General features: G+C 39.9%; 1 protein-coding gene across 1 annotated transcript in view; it reads left to right on the forward strand.

The window, feature by feature from the left end:
- The window catches only part of ds (dachsous cadherin-related 1), a 609128-nt gene that overhangs the window by 573294 nt on the left and 9606 nt on the right, over positions 1-26228 (forward strand). The window contains exons 10-12 of the mRNA XM_067766860.1: positions 12170-12634; positions 12770-13139; positions 24498-25861. Coding sequence (XP_067622961.1) covers positions 12170-12634; positions 12770-13139; positions 24498-25861 — 2199 coding nt within the window. The remainder of the gene's footprint in view (positions 1-12169; positions 12635-12769; positions 13140-24497; positions 25862-26228) is intronic.

The raw sequence follows: 26228 nt of genomic DNA on the forward strand, positions 1-26228 counted from the left end.
ATTCAGTAACGCAGGCAATGAACCAGTTTTAGCTTGAATTTCAAGCAGTACTAGCAGAGTACCTCCCATTGCTCGGGTTTGGCAGATACTAATCTTAATAAGAAGGTGTATTTTAATGCATTTCTTCCCGTTATTCAAAGTCAAGCAATCAGGATATAAGATTTCTCATTCTTACCCTTTAAAATTTCCTTATCTCTGCCTCTTCTTTTTTTACACCCCCTACCTCTCTTATTTTTTCTTAGATCCCTCATTCCTCTAATTTATCATTCTTTACTTTATTTTTCAAATTTATTTTGTCACACTCAATTCATACTCAAAATATCATAACTTAACCAAAATATTTTAGCTGAACAATTTTTGTCTATCATCTCATATAGACAGCTATTTTTATATTAGAAAGCTTAAATTTAATAAAAAATTTAAATCACTCAAAGCAATCGCAAACTTTTTGTGAATTCAATGCTATGACCAACAAAAGTTCCGCACGTGAAATTGAAAAAAAATTTTAATTTAAAATTATTAGTTCTGAAATATGAAAAACTTTCGCCTTGGTCGAAGGAACCTATAGCCAAAATTTGGTGTTGATTGAAGTGTGGGAAATATGTTCACCACTGAATGGAGCAAATACATACACTGGACTGCGGGTCCATTTAGGATTCAGTATTCCAGTTCGAAATCCTTTTGAAATTTTTCTATAAATAAATATAACTACATCAAAGTACGGAGAAGTCGTTTATCGTTATTAAAAAACAAAACACCCCTTTACGCCCCCTGGAACTCTTTTTTACTCTACATCTCCCTTTCTAACTCTAAGGGTAAAAGTAAAGGATGGGAATATGTTACTAGAAAAGTCGAGGGAAAGAAACCAGAATTGGAAACAAAGGAAAAAGGAACAGAAAAAGGAAATTTAAAAGTTAAAAGAACAAAAAAAGAAAGAGAAGAAGTAGAAAATTAAAAAATTAAATAAAATGTAAAGAAAAAGAATAAGAAAAAGATATATGAAGGGAAAAATAAATAAAAAAGTAAGTAAGACAAAAAAGAGGAGGAACGCAAAGAAAGAGAAGAAGAAACATTAAAATAAAAACAGGTAAGTAAGTCTAAGTTCGGGTGAAACCAAACATTACATACCCAGCTGTACACTTGGAATGCTGTTGTTGTTTGTTTTGTGTGCTTAATAGTGTTACAAGGCTGCGCAATAATACATATACATATGGTCCTATTCTGAACTAATTCTCGTTTAAAGGAAGCAAAAAGGATACAGAGGCTAACCCCAATGACCTTGAGCGGGTAATAATGCATTTTTCCTTCAGATATGGGGATTTCCCTACTGTTTATTTTAAAATAAAGATATAACAGAACAATAAACATAAACACACAAGTGCCATTGTAATAAATAGCGTTATTACAAAAAAAAGGCAGGGATTAACGAAATTTTCCAGCTTTTACTAGAAATAGCTTATTACCTGCATCTACGAACTTTTACTAAATCTTTTATACACAAGAAGGCGATTTAACCGATTTAGTCCATTTTTACTGAAAATATTTCCTGTTAAAAGGCATACACGTGCACTAGGGCGGGTCGATTTAAAAATCGCTCATTGCTTTGTGAAAATCGTATTCTAGGGATCAAAATAAGAAACTTTGCCGAAGGAACCATACCTCTAAAACGAATTCTGATGTCCCCCCTCCCCCCCTTTGGATCGAACTTTTGGGTAGGGGCAATTTCAATTCTACCTGCTGTGTCTTGTGGTGGCTTAAAAAAAAACAACACAAGCAATTTTACGACATGCAAATGCATAACAGTGATGCCTTGGTTTTAAAAGGGGGTTGTAAAAACGCTAATTTCTAATAATTTTTTTTTAATTTCTTTTCTATTACTAAGTTAAATTCATTTTTTCATTCACATATGTTCTGACTAAATAAATTTCTAAAGAGAAAAATAAACTCCAAAAAGAAAAAACATAGGAATTTCAATGTGAGATTTTTCAAAATTTGCCCCTACAACCCAAAGGGGGGGGGGGGGGGGGAGGGGACATCAGAATTCGTTTTAGAGGTATGGTTCCTTCAGCAAAGTTTCTTCTTATTTCGATCCCTAGAATATGATTTTCACAGAGCAATGGGCGATTGTTTTGCCTCCGCACAAATCGACCCGTCCTAACGTGCACCAAATTTTTCGTCGAGTTATGGCTCCAGAAACGTTGGGAAATGCATTGTAAGAAAAGGGCAGTGCCACGCCCATTTTTCAAGATTTGCATTTCATCCCATTTCTTGTTATAGTGGCACAAAATACGATTGGTACAAAAATATTTTTCGCTAAGATTTAACTTATTATTTTTGCCTACGACCCTTTTTAAAATCTTTTATATAAAAGTGGGCGTGGTCTTTACCCGATTTCGTCCATTTTTTCTAGAAATATTTCCTGCTATAGGGAAATTTGTGTACCCAATTTTATTACGATCCGTTAATTATTCTTCGAGTTATCGCTCCCGAAACATAGAATATTGCTTAGTCTTAAAAGGGGCGGTGCCTCGGCCATTTTCTCAAATTTGAGGTTTTTCCTATTTATTGTTATAAATCCACTTGGAAAATGAAATACCATTGATATAAAGCTCTCTTTTGCAAAGATATAGCTCTTTTTATTCATCCACGACCCTTTTAAAAATCTTTTATATAAAAGTGGGTGTGGCCCTTAAATGATTTCGTTAATTTTTCTTTAAAGCATTTCTTATAGTAAAGGCGACCTCTCTGCCGAATTTTGTTATGATAGGTTTAACGATTTTTGATTTATGATAAATAATATTTGTAAAATTGATTTTATCACAAGTGGGCGGTGCCACGTCCATTTTAAGATGAGCAATAATTTATTTTAAGTTAAATAGAAATTAAGACAGACTGTAACTAGATTTACCATCTGTGCGTATTTATTTATAAATAAGCAATACTTACCTTCATATATATACATTCATACACCTATGCAAAATCGTTTACTTCAAGGGAAATACTTGCATTATTTCAATTAAATTGCGTTATTATTCATTTATTTCAATTAAATTGAAAAGCTTTATTTAAAACTTTAATTATGTTTATTATAAAACGAAATTTAGTCTTCGCTCCTTAACACTCAATCTCTTAATAATTTCTTCCGGTGTTATTGGTACATCGCGATGAATCGCCAACATTGGCAAACCATTCAGCCGCTCCTTACATGGAAATGAAAAAAAGCTAAAATATTTATCTATACAAAGCAATGTACTGATATTTCAAATACCTGTCCAGTAGAATTGCGAAGATAAGTCTTTAATCTTTTAAGGGTTGAAAATGTACGCTCTGATGTGGAAGTGGAAACGGGGAGTGTTGCAAAAATTTTAAGCAATTGAAACAAGTTATTAAATGACGTTTGGTCGCAGCTTTGAAGTGCATCCAGCGCAGTTTGTGGTGAAAGATTTTGTCACCTTAAAAACGCCCTCCATATATTGGTTTCTGCTACAATATTTTTACTTTCAATATACGGCTCATAGAACTGACCTAGTTTCAATAAGTTCGCGTCATTAACATCAGTACGGTTAGCCGAAAAAATTGAAGCAAATCCTTTGAAAATTGTCTTATGTTCATTGAACCGAGTATCAATTTCCATTATTATATGGTCAATAAATGGGTAAAAGACCGATACCTTGAAATAATCAGCTAGATATTGCAGAACTTCGTTAGATTTCAATCGTTTCTTTTTGATTTCTATTCCTATGTCATTTGCACACTTTCCACAATTTTTGAACAAGTTTTTAAAGTGATACTCGTCGGAGCGAATACGTTGCAGCTCTGCCACTAAGGCATCTGCCAAATCTACAACACATGCCAAATCTATGTTTATTTGTTGAAGTTTATTACTTAAAGGCTGAATGTAGGAGAACATTTCCCCTATTATATGAATAGTTACAACAAATTCGAAGTCATACATCGTTGGTATATTATTGCGTCAGTTGAGGAGGCATCGTCCCATTCACTTATGTCAGACAATGCCGCATGTACAAATGGAAATAATGAAATGAAGTCTTATATTTTGAAGTCCATCTAGAAACGCTTAATCACTTAAGGCTTTTGACGCTTGGTGCTATATCTGCGGCTTTATGCAATTTAAAATAGATGAATTTCTCTTTGGAGTATTAAAAAATGAGTACAACTTTTCCACAATGCCTAAAGTATGTCTTATTGGTGCTATTACGCTGGCTTTTGATATGGCTAAATTAAGCACATGTGCTGAGCAATGCATATAACAAGCAAAAGGACACTCCTTCTGAACACATTTTTGAACACCGCTGAATTGACCTGACATATTCTTTGCGCCATCATATCCTTGACCAAAAAGATATTGATAATCAATATTGCATTCTTCAAGGGTGTTTAGAATGAGCATTGCTAAATCCTTTCCACGGAGGTATTTTGCTTCAACAAAACGCAAGAAATCGTCTCTTAATCTGATTTCTCCATCATCATCTTCATCAACATATCGGACACAGATCGAAACCTTAAATTTTAAAATTGTATTACTACGACTATCAAAAAAATTAGATTCAGAAAAAAATGAAGTTTGAAGCGTTGGAGCGCAATAAGTGAATGCGAATTTATAACATCTAACCGCTTGTGTGAGTAGGTATGCTTTTATGTGCACTAAGCTGGGACGATTTATTAACCTATATCGCGCCATCGATTTTTCGATAGGTTTTGGGCTCAAGAAACAAAAGTTCCACTAAGCATACCCAAAAAAATAATTTTCGAGCCTGCAAAGTTTGAGTATTTTGACTTTTTTTTTTTTTTTTTGTATTTAAGGTTTTCTTCATGATCTACTTAAAAAATTTTCATTTGATTTTAAAATTTTCATGTATGCCCTGCCCGACACAAAATTGTCCGCTAACAACTTTGGCTATAACAGTTTTTTAAAAAATAAAATATTTTTCGGGGTTTGAGGAGTGTTTTGGTGAAAAAAAATTATTTTTTCGCCATTTTTTAAGGGCTTCTTCAGAAATGTGCAAAAGTGTTACCGATGAAAACGGTCCATGAAATCAGCCCAGCTTAATGTGCACACGCAATTTAACCAATATTGTTCCTATTGGGTATGCGCTTATAAACAGCTGTTTTCGTTGCTGTTACCAGTTAAGCATATTTTGAAAATATAAAAGCTGTTTACTATGAATTCCCTGCTCGATTGTTGATATATCCGTTGATTCATCTGCCAAAACTGAGAAGCACTGAGCTTTGTTAACACGATTTACAATCTTTTTCGAAATAATTTCATTACAACATTTAATTATTTCGTTTTGTATATTACTAGATGTATATTTAGCATTTCCTATTGGATTATCTAAAACTTTTCGAAGCGCTTCATCTCCTAAGGCTCTGTAACATCATTTTAAAGTTCCCTTTATTAAATTATGGAAATAATAAATTTATGTTTTAGAAAGCTTATTACAACTCCAAAGTCACCTTTGTTCTCGATCGCGGATGTTACATATATGTCGCCACTGTCACGATGAGCTCTTGAAGGCACTTCTGCCCGCTCTAAGCAAATTATGGCCTCTATCATGGGTATTATCCTGAGCCGATTTTCCATTATTTGTTGTTTTCTAGACAAATCGATTTTTTTCACAATAGAATTGGAAGGATTAGACGTTTGCACTCTGAATAAATTTGCATCGATTATTGCATTTTGGTGGTATTTTTTTCCCTCATGCTCTTTAAACGTCTAATATCACCTGACATTTAGTATTTACTTTTAGTATATCAACTCCACTTACCTCCTGAGATTTTTTCCAATTATCAAAGTTTGATACAACAAACTGTCCATACTTACTGCCGTGGCTACCATCGGACTTTGCAAAAGCCACACATATTTTGCAGAAAACACCTTTTTCCACTCCTGAGTAAGCCAGCCAACGATATTGATTTAACCAGTTGAACTGAAACTTTAAGCTACGTTGGGCATGCTTTTCGAAAATTGGGAACACTGTTCGATGATCGGGCGTCCATAAATTGTCCAATACTTCCAATTTTTCCATAGTCGACAAATAAGACCGTTTAACAGCAAACTCACTGACATCATTTTTAGTTGCTTGCCTGCTTGTTGAGGGTTCACAACGTTCACAATTGGCATCTGTGCTCTCTGCTTCACTGCAATGCTGCGACCTATTTTCAGTTTGAATCTTCACACTCTTTTTTGGATCAGGTTCACTTTTAAGTGGGGTTTTGCTCCGCTTAAAAAACTTTCTAATATCCATTTTTAATTATTTTTCTCACCTTCACACGTTTTGATTATTTTAATGAGCATATCTATTAACATGCAATAACTGAAAACATCACATTTGAATTTTTAAAGATTTGACAGCAGCTACAGGGTTGTATTTCAAAATATGAGGATACCAGATGTACTTGGTAACTTTTGAAAAGTGAGGTATTGTTATGTATCAAAAATCACGTATCTTAATTCACTACCAGTATTTACATACAATAATCTTTTTTTGCTAAAATCATGTGCACTTTTGATTTAAATATTTTAAAATTTTTGAAGTGATTATACCGTTGGTTCCACGGAAGATTATCTCAGTTCAAATTGCGTCGAAGACTATCTCAGTTCGTTTTGTTTTTAAAAACTAACACCTTTTGCTTGTTTGCTAATTTTGTATTATTTAGTTTAATTTTACTTATTTTTGTATTATTTTATTTTGTTTATTTTTATGTTAATTACTTAGTTTTTTTTATTAATTTTATAATTAAAAATAAATAAAATAAGATAAACTAAACAAAAACTAAAATAAGGTAAAATAATACAAAAATAAGTAAAATTAAACAAAATAATACAAAATTAGCAAACAAGCGAAAAGTGTCAGTTTTTAATAAATCAAAACGAACTGAGATAGTCTTCGACGCAAATAAGCGAACTGAGCTAGTCTTCGACGCAAATAACGAACTGAAATAGTCTTCGGGACCGACGATATGGAATTTCATGACTACTGTATACTCCATGACAAAATTGAATATTAATATTACCTCCCCACGTAGGTACTTATATAGAGATTTTGATTTTCTCTTGTATTTTTTTGCTAAATCAGAAGGAAAATTGCTAATTTTAATATAAATCACGAAGTAAAATAAGAAGTTGAGAGACGAAGGGGGGATCTATCCCCACAATTTCCTCCCCGCTCCCCCCCCCCCCTGGATACGCCACTGGCTGGGTATAATAAATAAGGCTCTGCCAAATTACGTTGAGCAACACCACCAACTCCGCAAGGATTGGGAAAGACCTCTCCGAGCCATTCGAGACCAAGCGAGGCTTCAGAAAGGCGACACCCTTTTGATATTATTGACCTTATCAAAGGCGCTGTGATTTCTGCCTTCTGTGGATTAGATAAAGAAGCAAACGAAGTGGGTCTTGTGGTAAATGAGGAAACACGGGGTACTAACTGTCATCCAAGAAAGAAGCAGCCAATTCACGACCAGTCCCCCCCCCCCCCTACGTCACTGTTGACGGATATACATTCGAAACTGTGAAGGATTTTGTTATTTCGGGGACCAGCCTTAAAAGCAAAAACTATTTCAGCTTAGAAATTAAACGGATAATAGCTATTGCCAACAAGTGCTACTTTGGACTGAGTAGGCAACAAAAAATCGAAGACGAAATCACGCTCATCATACCTGTCCTGCTACATGGTAGGTCGAGAGAAGATGAGATAGCTCTTGGAGTATTCGATAGAAAGGTTATCCGGAAGAAGTATAATGATCAGCTGTATGAACATTACGTAGATATGACGATAGTGCCAAAAAACCCAAAGTCTTCGCTGGCTAGGTCATGCTATGCAAAAGGAAGGAGGCGTTCCGGCCAAGAAATTATTTCAGTCGACACCGCAGTTTGGAAGCAGAGAAATCCACTGAGTTGGGAGATGCAGGTAGAGGAAGATTTGTTCTCCCTTCGTGCCCTCATATGGCGTCAGTTGTCGTGATCAGGGATAGCTGGCGTGACTTGTTACGAAACAGCCAAAATCCTTTAGGCGGTTAAGTGATTAACAAAATTAAGACAATGCTTCGAATTTAGAAAAAAGAGATTTGTTTTATATATTTCTCAAAAACATTTATAAAGTTTTTAAGTCCACAACTCCAGATATCCGTCAGTGACGCATTTACCCTATAAATGTAAAACTTCATATGAATGTACATATGTATTTGCTGTTAGCCTGCACCCGTCGCCCAATTCCATTTACGCAACTCCTTTACTCAGGCAGCCACTACCCGACTAGGCTGGCTGACTGGCAATGAAAATACTTAAGCAAGTATTGTTGTTTTTGTTTTGTAGTTATTGCTGTTGTTTCTACTGTTTTTGCTGCATCTGCCATTTTGGTGACTATGTTGCTAAATTTATGACCGCCACTGTTAAATTAAGTAGACGACGGTTTCCTTTGATTTTTTATTTGCATTCAGTTTATGGCATTCATTTTATGTTCAGCCCCTTCAAAGCAGCCATAAGACATACAAACCGCTGCCCCGTCCCCGGCTACTGATGCACAAACTAAACTGCAAATAAGCATTACATACATACACACATACAGATATATCTACCTGAGAATTCTTGCTTATTTCTTGATTTAATTCTTTGCTTATTGATCGTTTACCTGCCTGAATGCCGCCGCTGTTACACTGTTGTTGTTGTCATGTTGTTTGTTTTTAATTACATGTTTTATTCTCAAGGACATGTTATTATTTATTTTAGTATTAATTAAAACTAAAAGATTTATCGCTTTCCCGCTTATGTAAAATACGCGCTGATAGAACCACAGTGATGTTGTACTTTAACTTTAATACAACAACAACAACAAAGGGACCACAGTGATGAGCGCGAACACCGACATCATCAGTAGCAAAAAATGTTGCAATAAAAACTAATCATCGAAGTTTCCTGTATTGATTAGTGAACTTCCTATAACTTTTTATCTTCACATGCCTACCCATATAAATACATATAAACAAAATATAATATTTTACCCATCATAACTAAAAAATCGATTGAGAGTTGACTTTTTAAACTTATACGATTTATATTTAATTGGCACGAACGGTAAAACAATCCACAGTCCTGCTTTTGAGGAACTTCTCCTTTTCCACAAGACAGAGAGGGCGATGAAGCCTCAAGTTATAGTGCTGACCGCAAGTCGTAGTTGACGACCGTGTGCTCGCTATAAGCAGTGCTAGGCGAGAATCAATATGGAAATAAATAAATGCAAGGCGCGATAACCACCGAAGAGATTTTAGGCCGAGCTTCTCTTCCAATTTGCGTCCTGCTCCTTTTAGTTTTTCCTACAAATTGGAATGAGAGCTACATGCTTTACGCCGACTCCGACCGGCATCTGCAAGGCAGATGAGTTTTTCCTGAGAAGCTTTTCTTGGTAGAAAAACTCTCGGAGTGCTTGCCAAATCACTGCCGAGAGGCGGCTCCACTTAGAAAATTGTTTTTTTCTAATTGAGAGCAGGCGTGAGAGTAGAGATGCGAAATTATTGACAGCCTTTCGACTTCTAGCTTTCTTTGGGATGTTTGTTCCTTGCGTAGTTTGGGCTCCAACGGGATAGTGATCCGAGTCTATGTACGGTCCTCGTATACTGCACACATCTTAACACTGAAGGCATGCCGTCTGTCTATCAAAATGTGGTCGTTCTGATTGCGTGTATTTCCATTGGGCGATAGCCATCTAGCTCGATGTATATTTTTATGCATGTAAATCGTGATACATATGAACCTGTTTTGAGTACCGGTGAAGTCGATAGGCCTCAGTCCATTAAAAGAGGTCTTATTGTGTAGGCTAAACTTTTCCACCGTGGGGACAAAAACACCTTCTTTGCCCAACTGGCGTTAAAGTCGTCAAGCACGACTTTGAATGGGCGCAAATAAATGATGTATTAAAAACAATTTGCTGTTGTGCGAATAGAAGCGAGACGTTCGTCCACAGGCGTGACAAAGTCTCTCCCGCAACACAAATACGATGCCGAAAATATGCTTATTTGCATGGCCACTCAACAAAATATAACAATTTTTGTATATTTTTCCTTCCTTCCTTCGTCCATCTTGATTGGCGGTGATGTCGGCTTTTGCTTTCACGAGCACAGGAACCAACCCGACATCTGCACCAATCACATAAAGGGAACGGACATTCCAGCTGCATCATAGTCCTTTAAAAGTTTTCAGGGCTCGTCGTCAGTAAAGGGTTGTCTTCTTATCCGAGGCCTGGTTTTCGTTTTCATTGGAGTGTGGTTTTATGTGACGGATCCTAAGCCCAGCGCACAACGCGCTCAGCTGGGATGAACGTATTCCTTGCACATTTATATAGCTCGCCGCTTGATCCAAGACAGACGCCCGCTTACAGCCGCACCTTATGGAGGTCATACGCTGCTGATGAAGATACTTGACGGCAACTGACCGGAAGTAGTGAGCTACTTGAACCGCATGCAAAAGAGTCACCATGGTCATTCCCTGGTGAATGTCGATCAGTAGCTTTCGCCACTTACGTGAACTTCTACACGCGGCTCCCCCCTTCCGTAAAAATATATTACGGAAAACTTTATGGCAACGATGCTTAAAAGAATTAGATCGTAATGACTTACCCGATGGCAAAAAAATAAGTTTTATGGTTGCGAGATCGTTACTTTAGACGAAATGAAATATTTCCAGCCATATGATTAAACCTGACAGACGTTGTTCCGACTTTATCTGCCCACCAGCCTCTACCCTGTCTCACCCTTTTCTTCCTTCTAGTATACATTGATCGGATCACTCAGTTTCCATATCCATTTCATTCTACCGCATATCTTCCCGTTTCCTCTCACTTTTCCTTATCTTGCCCTTATTAAGTCTCATTCTTACTATTACTCTTAATCCTAATGTTATTTTTATCCCTCCTATTACTACTTTTTCTCAAACCATTGCCGTTATTCTTATTTTTACTCACACCCCTCCTCTTTCTTAATTTCCCGACTTCTCTCTAAATTTTCCCTTCCAATTTTCGTCAAGGTCCTTTTTATTGTTTGAAGTTTGTTTCTCCATTAGATGATCAAGGGAGTTCCAATGTTCCATGTCTGCAATTGCTATAGATAAACTTTGCCGATTCCGATACACTCTCGTTCTGCTAACTTAAACTGAATTTTCTGGAACTCTGAAATTCTGATATTTGGAACTGAGCATTTTTTTAGCCACTGCGGCTTGTTGTGCGCTATCCCTAATACTTGTGATTGCTTCTCTCCTGACTTCTTATTAAACCCGAGAGTAATATTAATTGTGGAACGATTATCTGTCACTCCTTCCCAATTTTGGTTTGGTGACAAACGGATATCGTTGTTGTGCTATCTTCAAAGTTTTGTTTCGTTCAAAACAAAAACCCTGAAGGAAGTCAAGCGCTCAAAATTAAGAAGAATGCTTTTGTAAAACTGAAACACTCGAGTCCGAATATAGCTCGAATACCAGGTAATTATTACCAATCTATTTAGAGATCATATAAGCACATAACGTGAATAACGAGAGTCCGATGAGTCCGATAAAATTACATTTACAAAAATTGTTACTCCTTAAGTAAGAAAGTAAGGTTCGTTTAGCTTATAAGCAATTTAGAGCTAATTTCGTTTTAGATAGGACAAAATGAGGGAAACAAAATTCTGATGTGAATCCATTCACTTCATTTAATAGCATTTTTTGAACACTTCACCGTTATTGTAGCTACGAAAACAATGAATGCATTAAAGGTTCACGAACTTATGTACATAGTTCACTTGTTCGTGCTTCCGCAATCAGTGATTTTGATTGACATGACAAAACTGTCAAAGATCGCCAATCACTTTCTGATTGTCAGATACTCCACTGACAGATTCATCAACATCAAAATACATGCAATCAAATTAAGGCTTGCACCTTGCATTCACCTTCATGGGTACCTATATTATGCATTTTTGTATGTATGTATATTTATACGATCCTAATTACTCACACACCAGTATGCAAAGTCAAATTAACGGTTAATATAATTTTCTCGCAAATATTTATTTTCTCATACATACACACACACAAACACAACATTATCGTTTCGCTATATCATACCTGCCATTTTTACATATGCCTTCTTCTTTGTTTTTTCTTTCGTTTTTCTAGGCAATCTTAGCTACGAAATACCAGCAGGTGTCGCCGATAATCACTTCAATGTTGATCGACAGCGCGGCATTGTCACCACACGCGGACAATTTGATCGTGAAACAAAAGCACGCTACACGATACCAATCTACGTATATGACACCAATAATATCGCAGCGGCCGCCGCCACAGCGTCCGCTACCTCAAGTGCAAGCATTACAACGAAAAGCAGCACTACCGCATTGTCGGTAGGAACTGAAACGTTAGCAGCATTCCCAACCACAGCCACTGCATCGAGTGGACTATTTGACATTGCGACAATAATCATCACAATCAGCGATGTTAATGATCATGCGCCTGAATTTCGTCCGGGTGCTTGTTATCCACTCTCTGTGCCGGAAAGTAACGAATTGGCTATTATACATACAATTGTAGCGACCGATCTCGATGAGGGTGCAAATGGTGATATCATTTACAGCATTATTGGTAAGAATGAGTAATATAATGCGCCAAATTTGAAAGAAGTTTAACATTGTCAAAGCTTTATTATCGACTTATTATTTGCATCACACTTACATTGCTCCCTTTTTGTTTTTTTTTTTCGTCTTTTTATCACTCTAGGTGGCAATGTTGGCAATAAGTTTAGCATTGATATGCATACTGGCGAGTTAACAGCGCGTCCTCTCGATCGTGAGCAACATTCACGCTATCTGCTACAGATCCAGGCTCAAGATCAAGGCAAGCCCAGTTATCAGGGTCACTGCAACATCACTGTCGCCGTCGAGGATCAAAATGACAATGATCCAAGTTTTGAGCAAAAGAAATATGTAGCGAATATTGCCGAGAATGCGGCTATAGGCGCAAGTGTGTTGCGCGTCAAAGCGTCAGATGCTGATTTGGGTGTAAATGCGCGCTTAGTTTACTCGCTAGCTAATGAGACACAATGGCTGTTTGCTATTGACAGCAAAACGGGTGTGATCACAACAGTGGGGTAAGTGTGACAGATATTTACTTATTACTGTATTAAGTTTATAAGTAATTAACATTCGAATGCTTGTGATTTGATGTAAATCTACAGTACTAAAAAATTTGAACTTTTTCTTGCAACGGAGTAACCATGTTAATTTTCATTAAAAGAACTCTATAGAAAATATTTTCGCTGAACATACACACTGTTCCTAAACGAACGATAGGTTACTAAAAAATGTCACCAAAAACTGGCAAAGCTTTTTTGTTTAAAGTATTTACCGTTTTCCTTCACAGTATTTGGTTAAGCCGTAAAAATTTTGTAAGATTTACAACTTTGGTTTCCTTAACATTTCACACTAACACTGTCAGCGATCGGTTCTTTCGTAGTTTTTTTTTTTCGCAGAACTAAAAATACTAAATAAGTCTTCAGCAACATGTTGCAAAAAAGTAGTGGAAAGAGAAATGGTGGAATTTTCAGGTGTAAGTATGAAATGTTGCTTGCTTTATAAGTTATAATATTCCTTAGGAACCAAAGCGTAGACTCATTAGGACATACTTTACCAAAGGGCACCTTGTAATCAGTTCAGCGTTTAATTGCAAATTTAAAGTAATCCAAACTAGTTGGACCCTAAGTTTGCTCAGAAAAATGTATTATGTGTTAGGCCACCTTTAACAAAAATTTATAATATATAGTGTTATCACAAAAAAAATCTCAAAAAATCCGGTAACCAAAAAGTGGTTAAAATAATAATACTGAAAGCTTTAGTCGTTAAAACTGCTGAATTATTAACAAAAAAAAAAATTGCAGTGTTAACAATTTTCGGAGTAATGGTGCAATGTGAAAAAGCTTAGTGTAATTTACAGTATTACCTTTTAATATCAAAAACAATTTTGGGACTCTCTTTCATACCGACCGTCCTGGGTTCATGTGACGGCTGAAGCAACATCCAAAATATCTATTTTTAGAATAGTTTTTTTCAGCTAATCTTGTAGATAAAATCCAACGCCACAAAGTGCAGTTTTGACACCAACATTTTTTTGTAGGTTCCAGCCACCAACTGGACTGGAAAAAGTTTCAACTCTAGTTTGCTTGAGTGCAACTCTTCTTGCGCTTTTTCGTCCATCTTCAAGTCAAATAAAACTTTTTTCACATCAAATAAAACTTTTCTTGTGAAAAAACAACACCTACCCACCTTTACCCTATACTATATCGCCTATGGGGATGGAATTTTGCGCCTATTTTTAAATGGGCTCATATGCCGAACAACAATTGGCAGATTCTCAGTTTAGTTGGGACGAAATTATTGAACTACTATAGCAACAGGCAATAGCTCTGCCTTCATTTACTCTCTCTATTATTCTTCTTACTTTCTCTTCCATTTTTCATCTCCTTCACACTCCAAAACATATTTCCGCTCCCATTCCCAATCCCACTTTCACTCCTACTCTTCTTAATCTCCTTTCTCCATTTTTATTTCCTTTTTCTACTTTTAGTTGATTTTGCGCTTGCTCAAAATCTCTCCATTTTCCTTCCAATTTTCGTCCCTCCAGTTCCCATTACTATCCCTTATTTTCACTTTTCTCTTTTTCTGCATATGGCTTTTCGTATAACTCTCCTTTCCACTTCTTAACCGCCGCCCCGTGTTAAAACCCTCATTAACACATCCACATCCACAATGATCCACATTTCGGTATATATCTAAGTAATGGGTTCACATATAAAACTAAAACCCACTGTTACCGCTAGTCCTACAGGGTCATATATATTACATGTTCCTGCAAGGTTTTAAAGAAAAATAATATACCTCTACCGCTAGTTTGTTTTCAATTGTTTTCGACATTCTCTATTTCAAATTGGTGCGAGAAACCGTCGGTTCTGCAACCGGTACAAGGAGGAAGACGCGTCGAACGGCAGAATGAAGAGGCAACGTTCGGCGGAAGACGACAAGCCTGCTTTCAAGAGGCAGAATGGACCTAGTCCCAGAGCCGCGAGGCAGGGCAGTCGCATAGACAAGACAAGTAGGCCCAAAGCTGTAAAACAGGTGGTCCTCAATAGCGAGGTAGCAACTACCTCGAACGCAGCGAGTCATAGGGAATTTCTAACTACGGAAGTAGACGATAAGCCAAAGGGAGTTAGCGCTAAGACTCTGGCTTTCTCGAAGGTGCCAAGCCAAAGGGAGATATCACTAAGGCTCCAACTTTTCCCGAGAAGATGAGTGATGTGGGAAAGCAGTACTGACTGTGGCGCTGGTTGATCGTAGCAGTCCTTTCGGACAGATGACTACTGAAAGATGGAGATCTGTAGAAAGGTAGCTTATTACTTTATGCTTAGGGTGATGCGGAACAACCAAGTAAGCCCCTTCAAACCTTCGATTCGGGGGTTTGTATAATGGTGTGAAGATGATAGCGTGCGACAACGTCGCGAGCTTTCGGGGGCTGGATGAAGTGGTTCCAAAGCTCCAAACGCAAGGCAAGAACGCGCGGTTTGAGGTGGTGGATAAAGCGCAAATCCCCACGGTACTAAAAGTTAAGGTATGGATACCATGCCTGATGAAGTCGGAGGATACACTGCGACTTCTGCAGAATCAGAATCCGTACATACCGACACAGGAGTGGAAGGTACTTACTGTATCTCGGCCTACCTAGGAAGGTTAGTTCTACATCTTCCAAATAAATAAGCAGGCGGAGAAGTCCCGAGGATAAGAATCCCAACACTCTAGAAGTGGGCGAAATCGAAAACGACCTTAAAAGTCTAAGAGAAAAAGGATAGTTGGAGGTAGCCGACGTCACCACGAAAGTGTTAGAAGAGGACCAACAGCCAAATGGTGCTGCGAGTCGCAGGGAGGAGTACCCGGTACAACAGTTACGAGAGGCTGAAGGGGGCCTCGAATACTCTAAACCAAAAGGGCTTGGGGAGGACGACGACATCACGACGAAGGTACTGGAGGGGGATAAACAGGTTAGTGGTGCTGCGAGTCCTACAGATAAACCTCCAACACAGTAAAGTGCCGTCGAGCCAGCTCTCCTATCCCGTGGGGAGGGTTCCTTTGACATGACGCTGATCCAGAAGCCATGGCTTTCATCGGGAGGAAAGGTTGCTGGACTGAGCGCGCGCGGATTTGGCCTTTACTACGCGAAAACGGAAGGAAGGGTGCGAGCTGAAGTAATGGTAAGGAAACAGCTGCATTCGTATATGCTGCCTAATTACACTACTGATAATCTCGTAGTGGTGGCCGTTGAGCAAAAGAATAAGCAGGCATTTATCCTGGCATCCTACTACATGGCCCATGCTACGGAGGTTCCACCGATACGAAAGAGAGAGGCGAATCTCGTTTTTGTTACATCCTGCAAACAAATTTGCAGATAGCCAACAGAGGAAATGTCCCTACATACATTGGTGCAACATCCATCAAAATGCTATCACCTCTGCTGTGGATGCTGGTCATCGACCAACTGCTCGGTGAGGGACCCATACAACTTACGGCTTACGCAGATGACATTGCAATTGACATAAGTGGAAAGTGCCTTCCAACGATTAGCTCTTTGATGGATCGGGCGCTTCGGGATATTCATACCTGGGCATCTTATGTTAGGTTGAAAGTCAACGCCGAGAAGACGGATATGGTCTTGTTTACAAAGAGGTACAAGGTCCCAAATTGGACCAGGCCTAAATTCGGAGTGGTTACCCTACATGAGAAACCTTGCACAAAATATCTAGGAATCATCCTAGACAGTAAGCTCATGGAAGCTCAACGTATAGGAGAGGGTGAAGAAGACCTCAACGGCACTTCACGCATGTAAAAGAATGCTGGGATGTACGTGCGGCTTATCTCCCTCTATTTCTCATTGGGTTTTTACAGCGATTGTAGACCCTATTCTATACTATGGAGTTCTTGTTTGATGGAAAGCCATGCCAAAAACCACCTACCTCAAAAAATTAGAGGGGATATGCAGACTATCAATGCTTAACATTACGGGAGCCCTGAAAACAATCCCGACGGCCTTGAAAAGTGTTTAATTTTAAAAATGAAAGAAGCTAAGACGTTCGTAGTCAAAACATGAATCTTCTTTATTAAATAATTGCTTTCTCTTTTATAGTAATTTACTTAACCTATACATTCATAATAATCTTAATACTAACAAGTAAGAACGGGACTGTCTTCGGCTGTGCCGAAGACTTCATACCTTTGATGAATGGGGCTGAACAATAATCTTATCCCGTTCGTAATCTCCGAATAATCGGATATATAAGATAAGAAATATATAGTGAACAGATCTGTATACCTTAACGATTTTTAAGATAAATATAAAATAAAAAATAGGTAGGTAATCTGTGTGAGGATGCAAAGCTTCACGTTTTTTGTGGTCTGCATGTAAAAACTATGACTACGAATCACGTATTTCAAAAATGTATGACGTAAACGTAACTATTTGATGAAATTTGATGAATTTTGAAGCTTCTAGCCGTAAAAAAGTGGCAAAAATGACAGTTTATATGAAGTATATAATATATATACCACCGATCTATATGATTTTTTCAGACAACAATATATGCTATATACGTAAGCAATCGGTGAAATTTGAAGCTTATAGCTGTTAAAATGGGGTAGAAATTGCGAAAAGTTTCTTATCTGAACAATCGGTTGTATGAGATATATACTATATATACAACCGATATCTATGATTTTTTCAGACAACAATATATGCTATATACCTAAGCATTCTTTGAAATTTGAAGCCTCTAGCTATTAAAATGGGGCAGTAATTACGAAAAGTTCCTTATCTGAACAATCGGTTGTGGGGGATATATACTATATATACGACCGATCTCATCAATTTTTTCAGGCAACAATATGTGCAATATACGAAAGTATATGGTCAAGTTTGAAGCTTCAATCTGTTAAATTGGGTAAGATATTACAAAAATCCTCTTTTTCTGAAAAATCGGTTGTATGGAGGATATATGCTATAGTGGTCCGATCCGGTCGGTTCCGACAAATGTCTAATCGGACACCCAAATACACCCGCTCACCAAATTTTATCAAGATATCTCAAAAATTGAGGGACTAGTTTGCATACAAACAGACAGACGGACAGACGGACAGATGGACATGGCTAAATCAACTCAGCTCTTCAACCTGACTATTTCGGTATACTTAATGGTGGGTCTATCTATTTTCCTTTAAGGACTTACAATTTTCGGTTTCGTGACGAAATTAATATACCATTTCATTTTCATGAAAGGTATAATAAACTAAAAATATGTACATTGGTAATGGGGTGTGCATATATGTAAGTTTGCATACATTGTTAGCAACGTCAGCAGATCAATGCAAGTACTTTGGTTAATGTAAGGCATACATGTAAGTTTGTATGCCTGTTTCGCAACCTTAGCAGATCAATGCGGGAACTTGGTTAGTTCCCATAATTGGTTGTATGTAAATAATAAGCAAAATTTATTAGCGGTGAACGGACACGGGTTTCATATTCGGCATTCCATTGATGTTAGTTAACCGTCTGGGTTAGTTCAATAATTTATGTTGTATAATATTGTAATATGATTGCTATTAAAATATATTTGGCATGGAGGTTCATGATGCGTATTGCCGCAAGTGTATTACATAGATGGGTATGACGCATAATGCTACAGCCTCACTGTATGCCATTCTGTACATTCCACTTGTAAAACTTCTAGCAAAGAACATAGCGTTAACAATTGCAACCAGGCTGAGTGTCTCGGGTCAGCTTGAGCGCCGACCATATGGCCATAGTAGTATAGCGTTATCAATCACAAGACGAACAGACTACCTGGTTCCCTATCTGTGCTTCGAGGGAGATTTTGAGGCCACAATAGAGGTGGACGTTCGGCGCAAGGGTGCTCAAAAGGGGGACGAGGCGATACATGTGTCCACAGATGGTTCCAAAGTAGTGGAAGGTATATTGTGCTGATTCGGAAATACACCGATCCTACAGGTTGCCAGATTACTGTAGCGTTTTCCAAGCGGAAATATTAGCTGTAACCAAAGCAGTAGAAACACTGGAAGAGAATAGCTTAAGCTGCAACTGTGTTAACTTTTATATTGACAGTGAAGCAGCAATTAAGGCAATAATTTCGCATAGGACAGCATTTAAATGTGATAGCAGATGTAGGAAGTGCGGGTTGGGTGAGGAAACGATCGAACATATTCTGTGCTCGTGCCCTGCGCTTGCCAGGCTAAGTCTCCAGCTTTAGTGATACAGCTGTCAGATCTAGAAGCAGCAAGTGGCTTAAGTCCTAGGAAGGTAGGTAGGTTGAACTGGCCGGTCCATGAGGACCTCACATAGACTGATTGAGTCCGTAGTGTTACCAGAAGTTTGTTTTAACGACCAAACTGAAAAACCCTATCAAAAACCAGGACCTATGTTATAAAATAACTCCGTCCTCTTGGCAAATACTAGAAGCTTCCTAGGACTTAAGCCACTTGCTGCTTCTAGATCTGACAGCTGTATCACTCCTAATAGCTGGAGTCTTAGCCTGGCAAGTGCAGGGCACGAGCACAGAACGTGCTCGATCGTTTCCTCCTCCAACCCGCACTTCCTACACCTGCTATCACTGACCAAGCCTAATTTAAAGGCATGCGACGCCAGAAGGCAGTGTCCAGTCAGAATACCCGTCATGAGTCTACAGTCCTCTCTTTTTAATGATAGAAGCAACTGTGTTAGTCTAAGGTTGTAAGACCTACACATAATCTTCGACACTTTACAGCCCCGCGCTTGAACCCACGCCTTTTCTGCTTGGTCGATCATGTGCACCTCTCGCATTCGCTTAATCTCGCCCAATCTAATTGGGACGTCTACGGAGCAAGCTTCAAGGCATGCGCCCTTTTTAGCTAATTCGTCCGCTTTTTCATTCCCATCTATTCCCATATGCCCTGGGACCCAATATAGATGTATGCTTCTCCCTGTCCCGATTCTCTCCAGATACTGCTTACACTCTAACACGCATTTAGATGCTGTGCTATGCGAGATTATTGCCTTAATTGCTGCTTGACTGTCAATATAAAAGTTAACACGGTTGCAGCTTAAGCTATTCTCTTCCAGGGTTTCTACTGCTTTGGTTACGGCTAATATTTCCGCTTGGAAAACGCTACAGTAATCCGGCAGCCTGTAGGATCTGCTTAATTCCGGATCAGCGCAGTATACCGCAGACCCTACTCCTTCCACTATTTTGGAACCATCGGTGTACACATGTATCGCCTCGTCCGCCATTTGCGCACCCTTGCGCCAACCGTCCACCTCTATTGTGGCCTTAAGATCTCCCTCAAAGTGCAGGTAGGGAATCATGTAGTCTGTTCGTCTTGTGACTGAGGACGCTATACTACTATGGCCATATGGTCGGCGCTCAAGCTGCCCCGAAACATCGAGCCTGGTTGCGGTCGTTAACGCTTTGTTCTTTGCTACCAGGTCTACAGGTGGAATGTGCAGAATGGCATACAGTGCAGCCGTCGGGGTTGTTTTCAGGGCTCCCGTAATGCAAAGCATCGATAGTCTGCATACCCCCTCTAATTTTTTGAGGTATGTTGTTTTTTGTGTGGCTTTCCACCAAACAAGAACTCCATAGTATAGAATAGGGCTTACAATCGCTGTAAAAACCCAATGAGAAAGAGAGGGCGATAGGCCCCACGTACACCCCAGCATTCTTTTACACGCATAGAGTGCCGTTGAGGCCTTCTTGACCCTCTCCTCCAAGTTGAGCTTCCATGACAGCTTACTGTCTAGGATGATTCCTAGATATTTTGTGCAAGGTTTCTCCTGTAAGGTCACCGCTCCTAACTTAGGCCTGGTCCAATTTGGGACCTTGTACCTCTTTGTAAACAAGACCATATCCGTCTTCTCCGCATTGACTTTCAGCCCGACATTAGATGCCCAGGTATGAATATCCCGAAGCGCCCGATCCATCAAAGAACTAATCGTTGGAAGGCATTTTCCACTTATGACAATTGCAACGTCATCTGCGTAAGCCGTAAGTTTTACGGGTCCCTCATCGAATTGCCTGAGCAGTTGGTTGATGACCAGTGTCCACAGCAGAGGTGATAGCACCCCTCCCTGCGGCGTGCCCCTGTCCACTGATTTCGTGGCCTCGTACAATCCCCATTGTGATGTAATCTTTCTGCAATTTAACATGCAGCCGATCCATCTGATTAAGGCAGGATGTACTTTAATGTAATTAAGACCATCTATAATCGCCCATTTTGCAACATTATTGAAAGCCCCGGCAATGTCCAAGAAGACTCCTAGAGCATACTCCTTATATTCCAGGGATTTCTCTATGCTTATTACCACCCTATGCAATGCGGTGTCTACCGACTTGCCTTTGGTGTACGCATGCTGTGTTGTGGAGAGCAGCTTTTCATCCACGTTGGACTTTATGTACACATCTATCAGCCTCTCAAAGGTTTTGAGCAGAAATGATGTTAAGCTAATGGGTCTATAGTCTTTGGGATACACGTGACCGATCTTCCCCGCCTTTGGTAGAAAAGCTACACGAGCAGTTCTCCAAGAGTGCGGTACATGATTCAGTCTTATGCACCCATCGAATATTATTTTAAGCCATTCCACGACCGCCCTACTTGAGACTTGTAGCATGGCCGGGAATATACCATCTGGGCCCGGCGATTTAAACTTAGAAAACGTCTTCACTGCCCACTCGATCTTGGTATCGGTCACCAAGCCCGGCACCACTAGCTCCGTGATCGAAGTGTGAGTGATGTCTGCTGGTTCTTCTAAACCGTCTCCCGATGGGAAATGTGTATCAAGAAGCACCTCAAGGGATTCCTCACTATCACGTGACCATTCCCCGTTCTCTTTCTTTATTAGTCCCTGGACTATGTTTCCCTTTGCTAGGACTTTTTTCAACCGTGCTGTTTCACTGGAGCACTCTATGTCCGTACAGAAACTTTTCCATGAGTTTCTCTTCGCCCTGGTAATTTCACGCTTGTAGATCCTCAGTAGATCCCTGTACTCGTCCCGACACGCTTCGCTTTCCGCGGTCTTTGCGAGTTTAAACATTTCTTTTACCTGTCTTCTTAGAAGACTCAGCTCATTGCTCCACCAAGCGGCTTTGCTTTTCCTCTGAATCTTCTTAGAGGGCAAGCTTTGTTATACGCAGCCATAAGCGTCCTTGTTAGGAATTCATTCGACTCCTCCAGTTCCTCTACATTAGCAACCTCTTTGGGTTGTCCCAGTTTCGTTTCTACATGTTTCTGGAATTTAGTCCAATTCGTTGGCCTAGGGTTTCTAAAGGTTCCTCCCTTCTCTACCCTCTTTAGTAGGATGCTGAAGCTTATATACGCATGGTCGGAGAAGGATGGTCTATCGAGAACCATCCAATCATACCTTGATATATCACGCTCGGAGCTCAATGTAATATCCAGAACATTGCTGGATGTTGGACCAATGTATGTAGGAACATTTCCCCTGTTGGCTATCTGCAAATTGGTTTGCAGGATGTAACAAAATAGAGATTCGCCTCTCTCGTTCGTATCTGCTCCTCCCCACGCATTGTGGTGCGCATTTGCATCTGCGCCTATGACCAACCGCCCTTTGCGCCCTTCCTCCTGTACTAGCCTTTTGCACTCCATCGGTGGAACCTCCGCAGCATGGGCCATGTAGCAGGACGCCAGGATAAATGCCTGCTTATTCTTTTGCTCAACGGCCACCGCTACGAGATCCTCGGTGGTGTAATTAGGCAGCATATATGAATGCAGCTGTTTCCTTACCATTACTACAGCTCGCACCCGTCCTTCCGTTTGTGCGTAGTAAACGCCAAACCCGCGCGCGCTAAGTCCAGAAACCTTTCCTCCCGATGAGAGCCACGGCTCCTGGATCAGCGCCACGTCAAACGAACCCTCCTCAAGGGTTAGGAGGAGTTCGCTCGACGCCACTTTACTGTGTTGGAGGTTTATCTGTAGGACTCGCAGCACCATTGGGCTGTTTGTCCCCCTCCAGCACCTTCGTCTTGACGTCGTCGTCCTCCTCTTGCCCTTTTGGTTTAGAGTATTCGAGGCCCCCTTCAGCCCCTCGTGAATGTTGTGCCGTGTGTTCCTCTGTGCGAGTCACAGCACCATTTAGCGGTTGGTCCTCTTCTAGCACGTTCGTGGTGACGTCGGGGACCTCCACCTGTCTTTTTTCCCTTAGGCTTCTGAGGTCCTTTTCGACTTCGCCCACTTCCAGCGTGTTAGGATTTTTATCCTCGGGACTTCTTTTCCTGAGTCGCATGTAAATTTTGCCAGTGCCAAAGGACATTTTGCCAAGCTGCGTGTACAAAATATCCTCCGCCTGCTTGTTTATTTGGAAGATGTAGAACTGACCATCCTCGGTAGGCCGAGATACAGTAAGTACCTTCCAATCCTGTGTCGGTATGTTCGGATTCTGATTCTGCAGAAGTCGCAGTGTATCCTCCGACTTCATCACTCATGGTATCCATACCTTAACTTTTGGTACCGTGGGGATTTGCGCTTTATCCACCACCTCAAACCGCGCATTCGTGCCTTGCCTTTGGAGGTTTGGAACGACTTCCTCCAGCCACCGCAAGCTAAAGTCCTAGGAAGCTTCTAGTATTTGCCAAGAGGGCGGAGTTATTTTATAACATAGGTTCTGGGTTTTTATAGGTTTTTTTAGTTTGGTCGTTAAAACAAATTTCTGGTAACAATACGGATTCATTCAGTCTATGTGAGGTCGTCATGGACAGGCCAGTTCAACCTAACCTAACCTGAACCTATTTCAATAATATCTCTTCATTGTCGCGGATTATCGGTTTTTTACCCTTTATCTGCATGTTATTGGTTTGTTACGGACGATTTATCGACCTGTTTTCGATGTCTTAAAAACTGAAAACTTGCTTACAACCAATAGATAACACGATGATAGCAAGCCCATAGCTCATTTCAATTTAAATAAATGTGAGTTTCGTGTGGGAGCAACAAATAACCTCCGTTGCGCGAAATAGGATGGCTATGCTGTTTCTATGTCCCGTATATATATATGTATATATGTACACACAAACAAATTTTGGTCGAAAACCCAAATTTAGTGTGAATTTCATCTCCAGACACGCTGGAAAAAGGCTTTTCTAAAAATAGGATTTATATTATGATAATAATAAATAAATTGGATGTTGCTTCGGCTGGCACTTGCAGCCAGGACGTTCGGTATGAAAGGCGGATCACGCTACCATCACATCTGCTACAACGAAATACAACGAGCAACAGCGTTGACTCCAAAATTCATTTTTCCAAATTATTTTTGTGTGTTTATGTTTCTTGTACTACAAGTTTTTTTTTTTTTTTTTGAAAGGAACACAGTATAGGTAACAAATATTTTCACTTTTATTCTCTTTCAGAGCGCTAGACCGCGAACGCGAGTATATTTACAATTTTTTGGTGGTTGCCACCGATGGCGGTCGTTACGATGCACGTTCTGCGAGTGTACCCGTACAAATAGTCGTTGATGATGTCAACGACAACCGACCTGTCTTTGAACGTTACCCCTTTAGGGCACAAGTACCGGCTCTCATACAACCTGGTCAAATGCTACTGCAAGTAAGCGCCACCGACATTGATGCTGGCTTGAACGGCGAAGTGCTCTTCTCTCTGGGTAACAATGCTGAAGCGGCAACACGTAATAAATTTCGTATTAATCCCAATACTGGCGTAGTAAGCGCCACACAGAGTTTGGCCAGTGATGCCGGCCGTCTGTTACATATTGAAGTGGTGGCACGCGACAAAGGCAGTCCAGCACGCAATTCACTAGGTATCATAGAGTTACGCGTCGGCGACATAGCGATGGGTACACCAGTGCTGCGCTTTCAAAATGACACTTATCGATTGAAACTGCGTGAAAATATGGCTTCAGGTATGCGTGTATTGCAGGTGTCCGCTGTGCGTAATGATGGGCGTCGGCAGCAAATTCACTATGCCATTGGTGCTGGTAATGAAGATGGCTTATTCACAATAGACTCAACTACCGGCGAAATAAAAGTGGCCAATGCTGCTTATTTGGATTACGAACGTTATGCAGGTCCTGCATACGATGCTGTTACATCAGCTAACGGTGGGTCATATCGTGGACGTGCCATGTTCTATGATAGTGATGATGAGTTTGGTATCAACTTTGACAATATAACTGCTGACTCAGATGAGCAACAACTATTGGACAATCAGCAGCAGACGCGTCGCAATCACCGCGGACTACAAACGACGTATGACGATGAAAATATGCCGTCAACTGCCGCTAGCATGCGACCGCACGAATTACGTTTGGTACTCGTCGCACGCACTGATGCTGCACCTCTACTCTACGGTTATGCTGAGTTGATCATAGAACTTGAAGATGAAAACGACAATAATCCACAATTTACGCAATCGCAGTACTACACAACGGTGTGGGAGGGTAACAATAAGGGTACATTTGTGGTGCAGGTGCAGGCATTCGATGCGGATGCAGGCGCAAATGCGCGCATTCTCTATCACATCGTCGATGGCAATCATGATAATGCGTTCATCATTGAGCCCGCCTTCAGTGGCATTGTTAAGACAAATATCGTGCTGGATCGTGAAATTCGTGACATGTACAAGTTGAAGGTAATTGCAACGGATGAGGGGGTACCACAAATGACGGGCACGGCAACAATACGCGTCCACATAGTCGATGTAAACGACAATCAACCGACTTTTCCGCCGCACAGTGTGATTAGCGTGAGCGAAGGTAAGTGCAACACCTCCAATACACACATATATCTATATATATAAATATTTCACTTACGCTAGATAGATACATAAACTAGTTTTGCAAAAGATAATAAATGTGCGCACAGTTGGGCGGTGTTGGCGGCGCTCGTGTTATCGCGTTGTTGCAGAGTTATGGAATTTTAATTTGATGCATGGCCGCTGGGGAGGAACGCACGTCGGTCAAATCGCTGACGTGTTGAGGACGTTGGGCTGCCACAATGATAAGAAAATAAGCGCATGTTCTTAATTGAACTGATTCTATTTAAAATATTTTTAAATTAATCCAGTGGGGTTTTTGGTATGCCACTTAGAGAGAACGCGTGCTACCGCCAAACACTGTGCGC

This window comes from Eurosta solidaginis, chromosome 2 (genome assembly GCF_040869045.1).
Source record: "Eurosta solidaginis isolate ZX-2024a chromosome 2, ASM4086904v1, whole genome shotgun sequence".
Taxonomy (NCBI): Eukaryota; Metazoa; Arthropoda; class Insecta; order Diptera; family Tephritidae; genus Eurosta; species Eurosta solidaginis.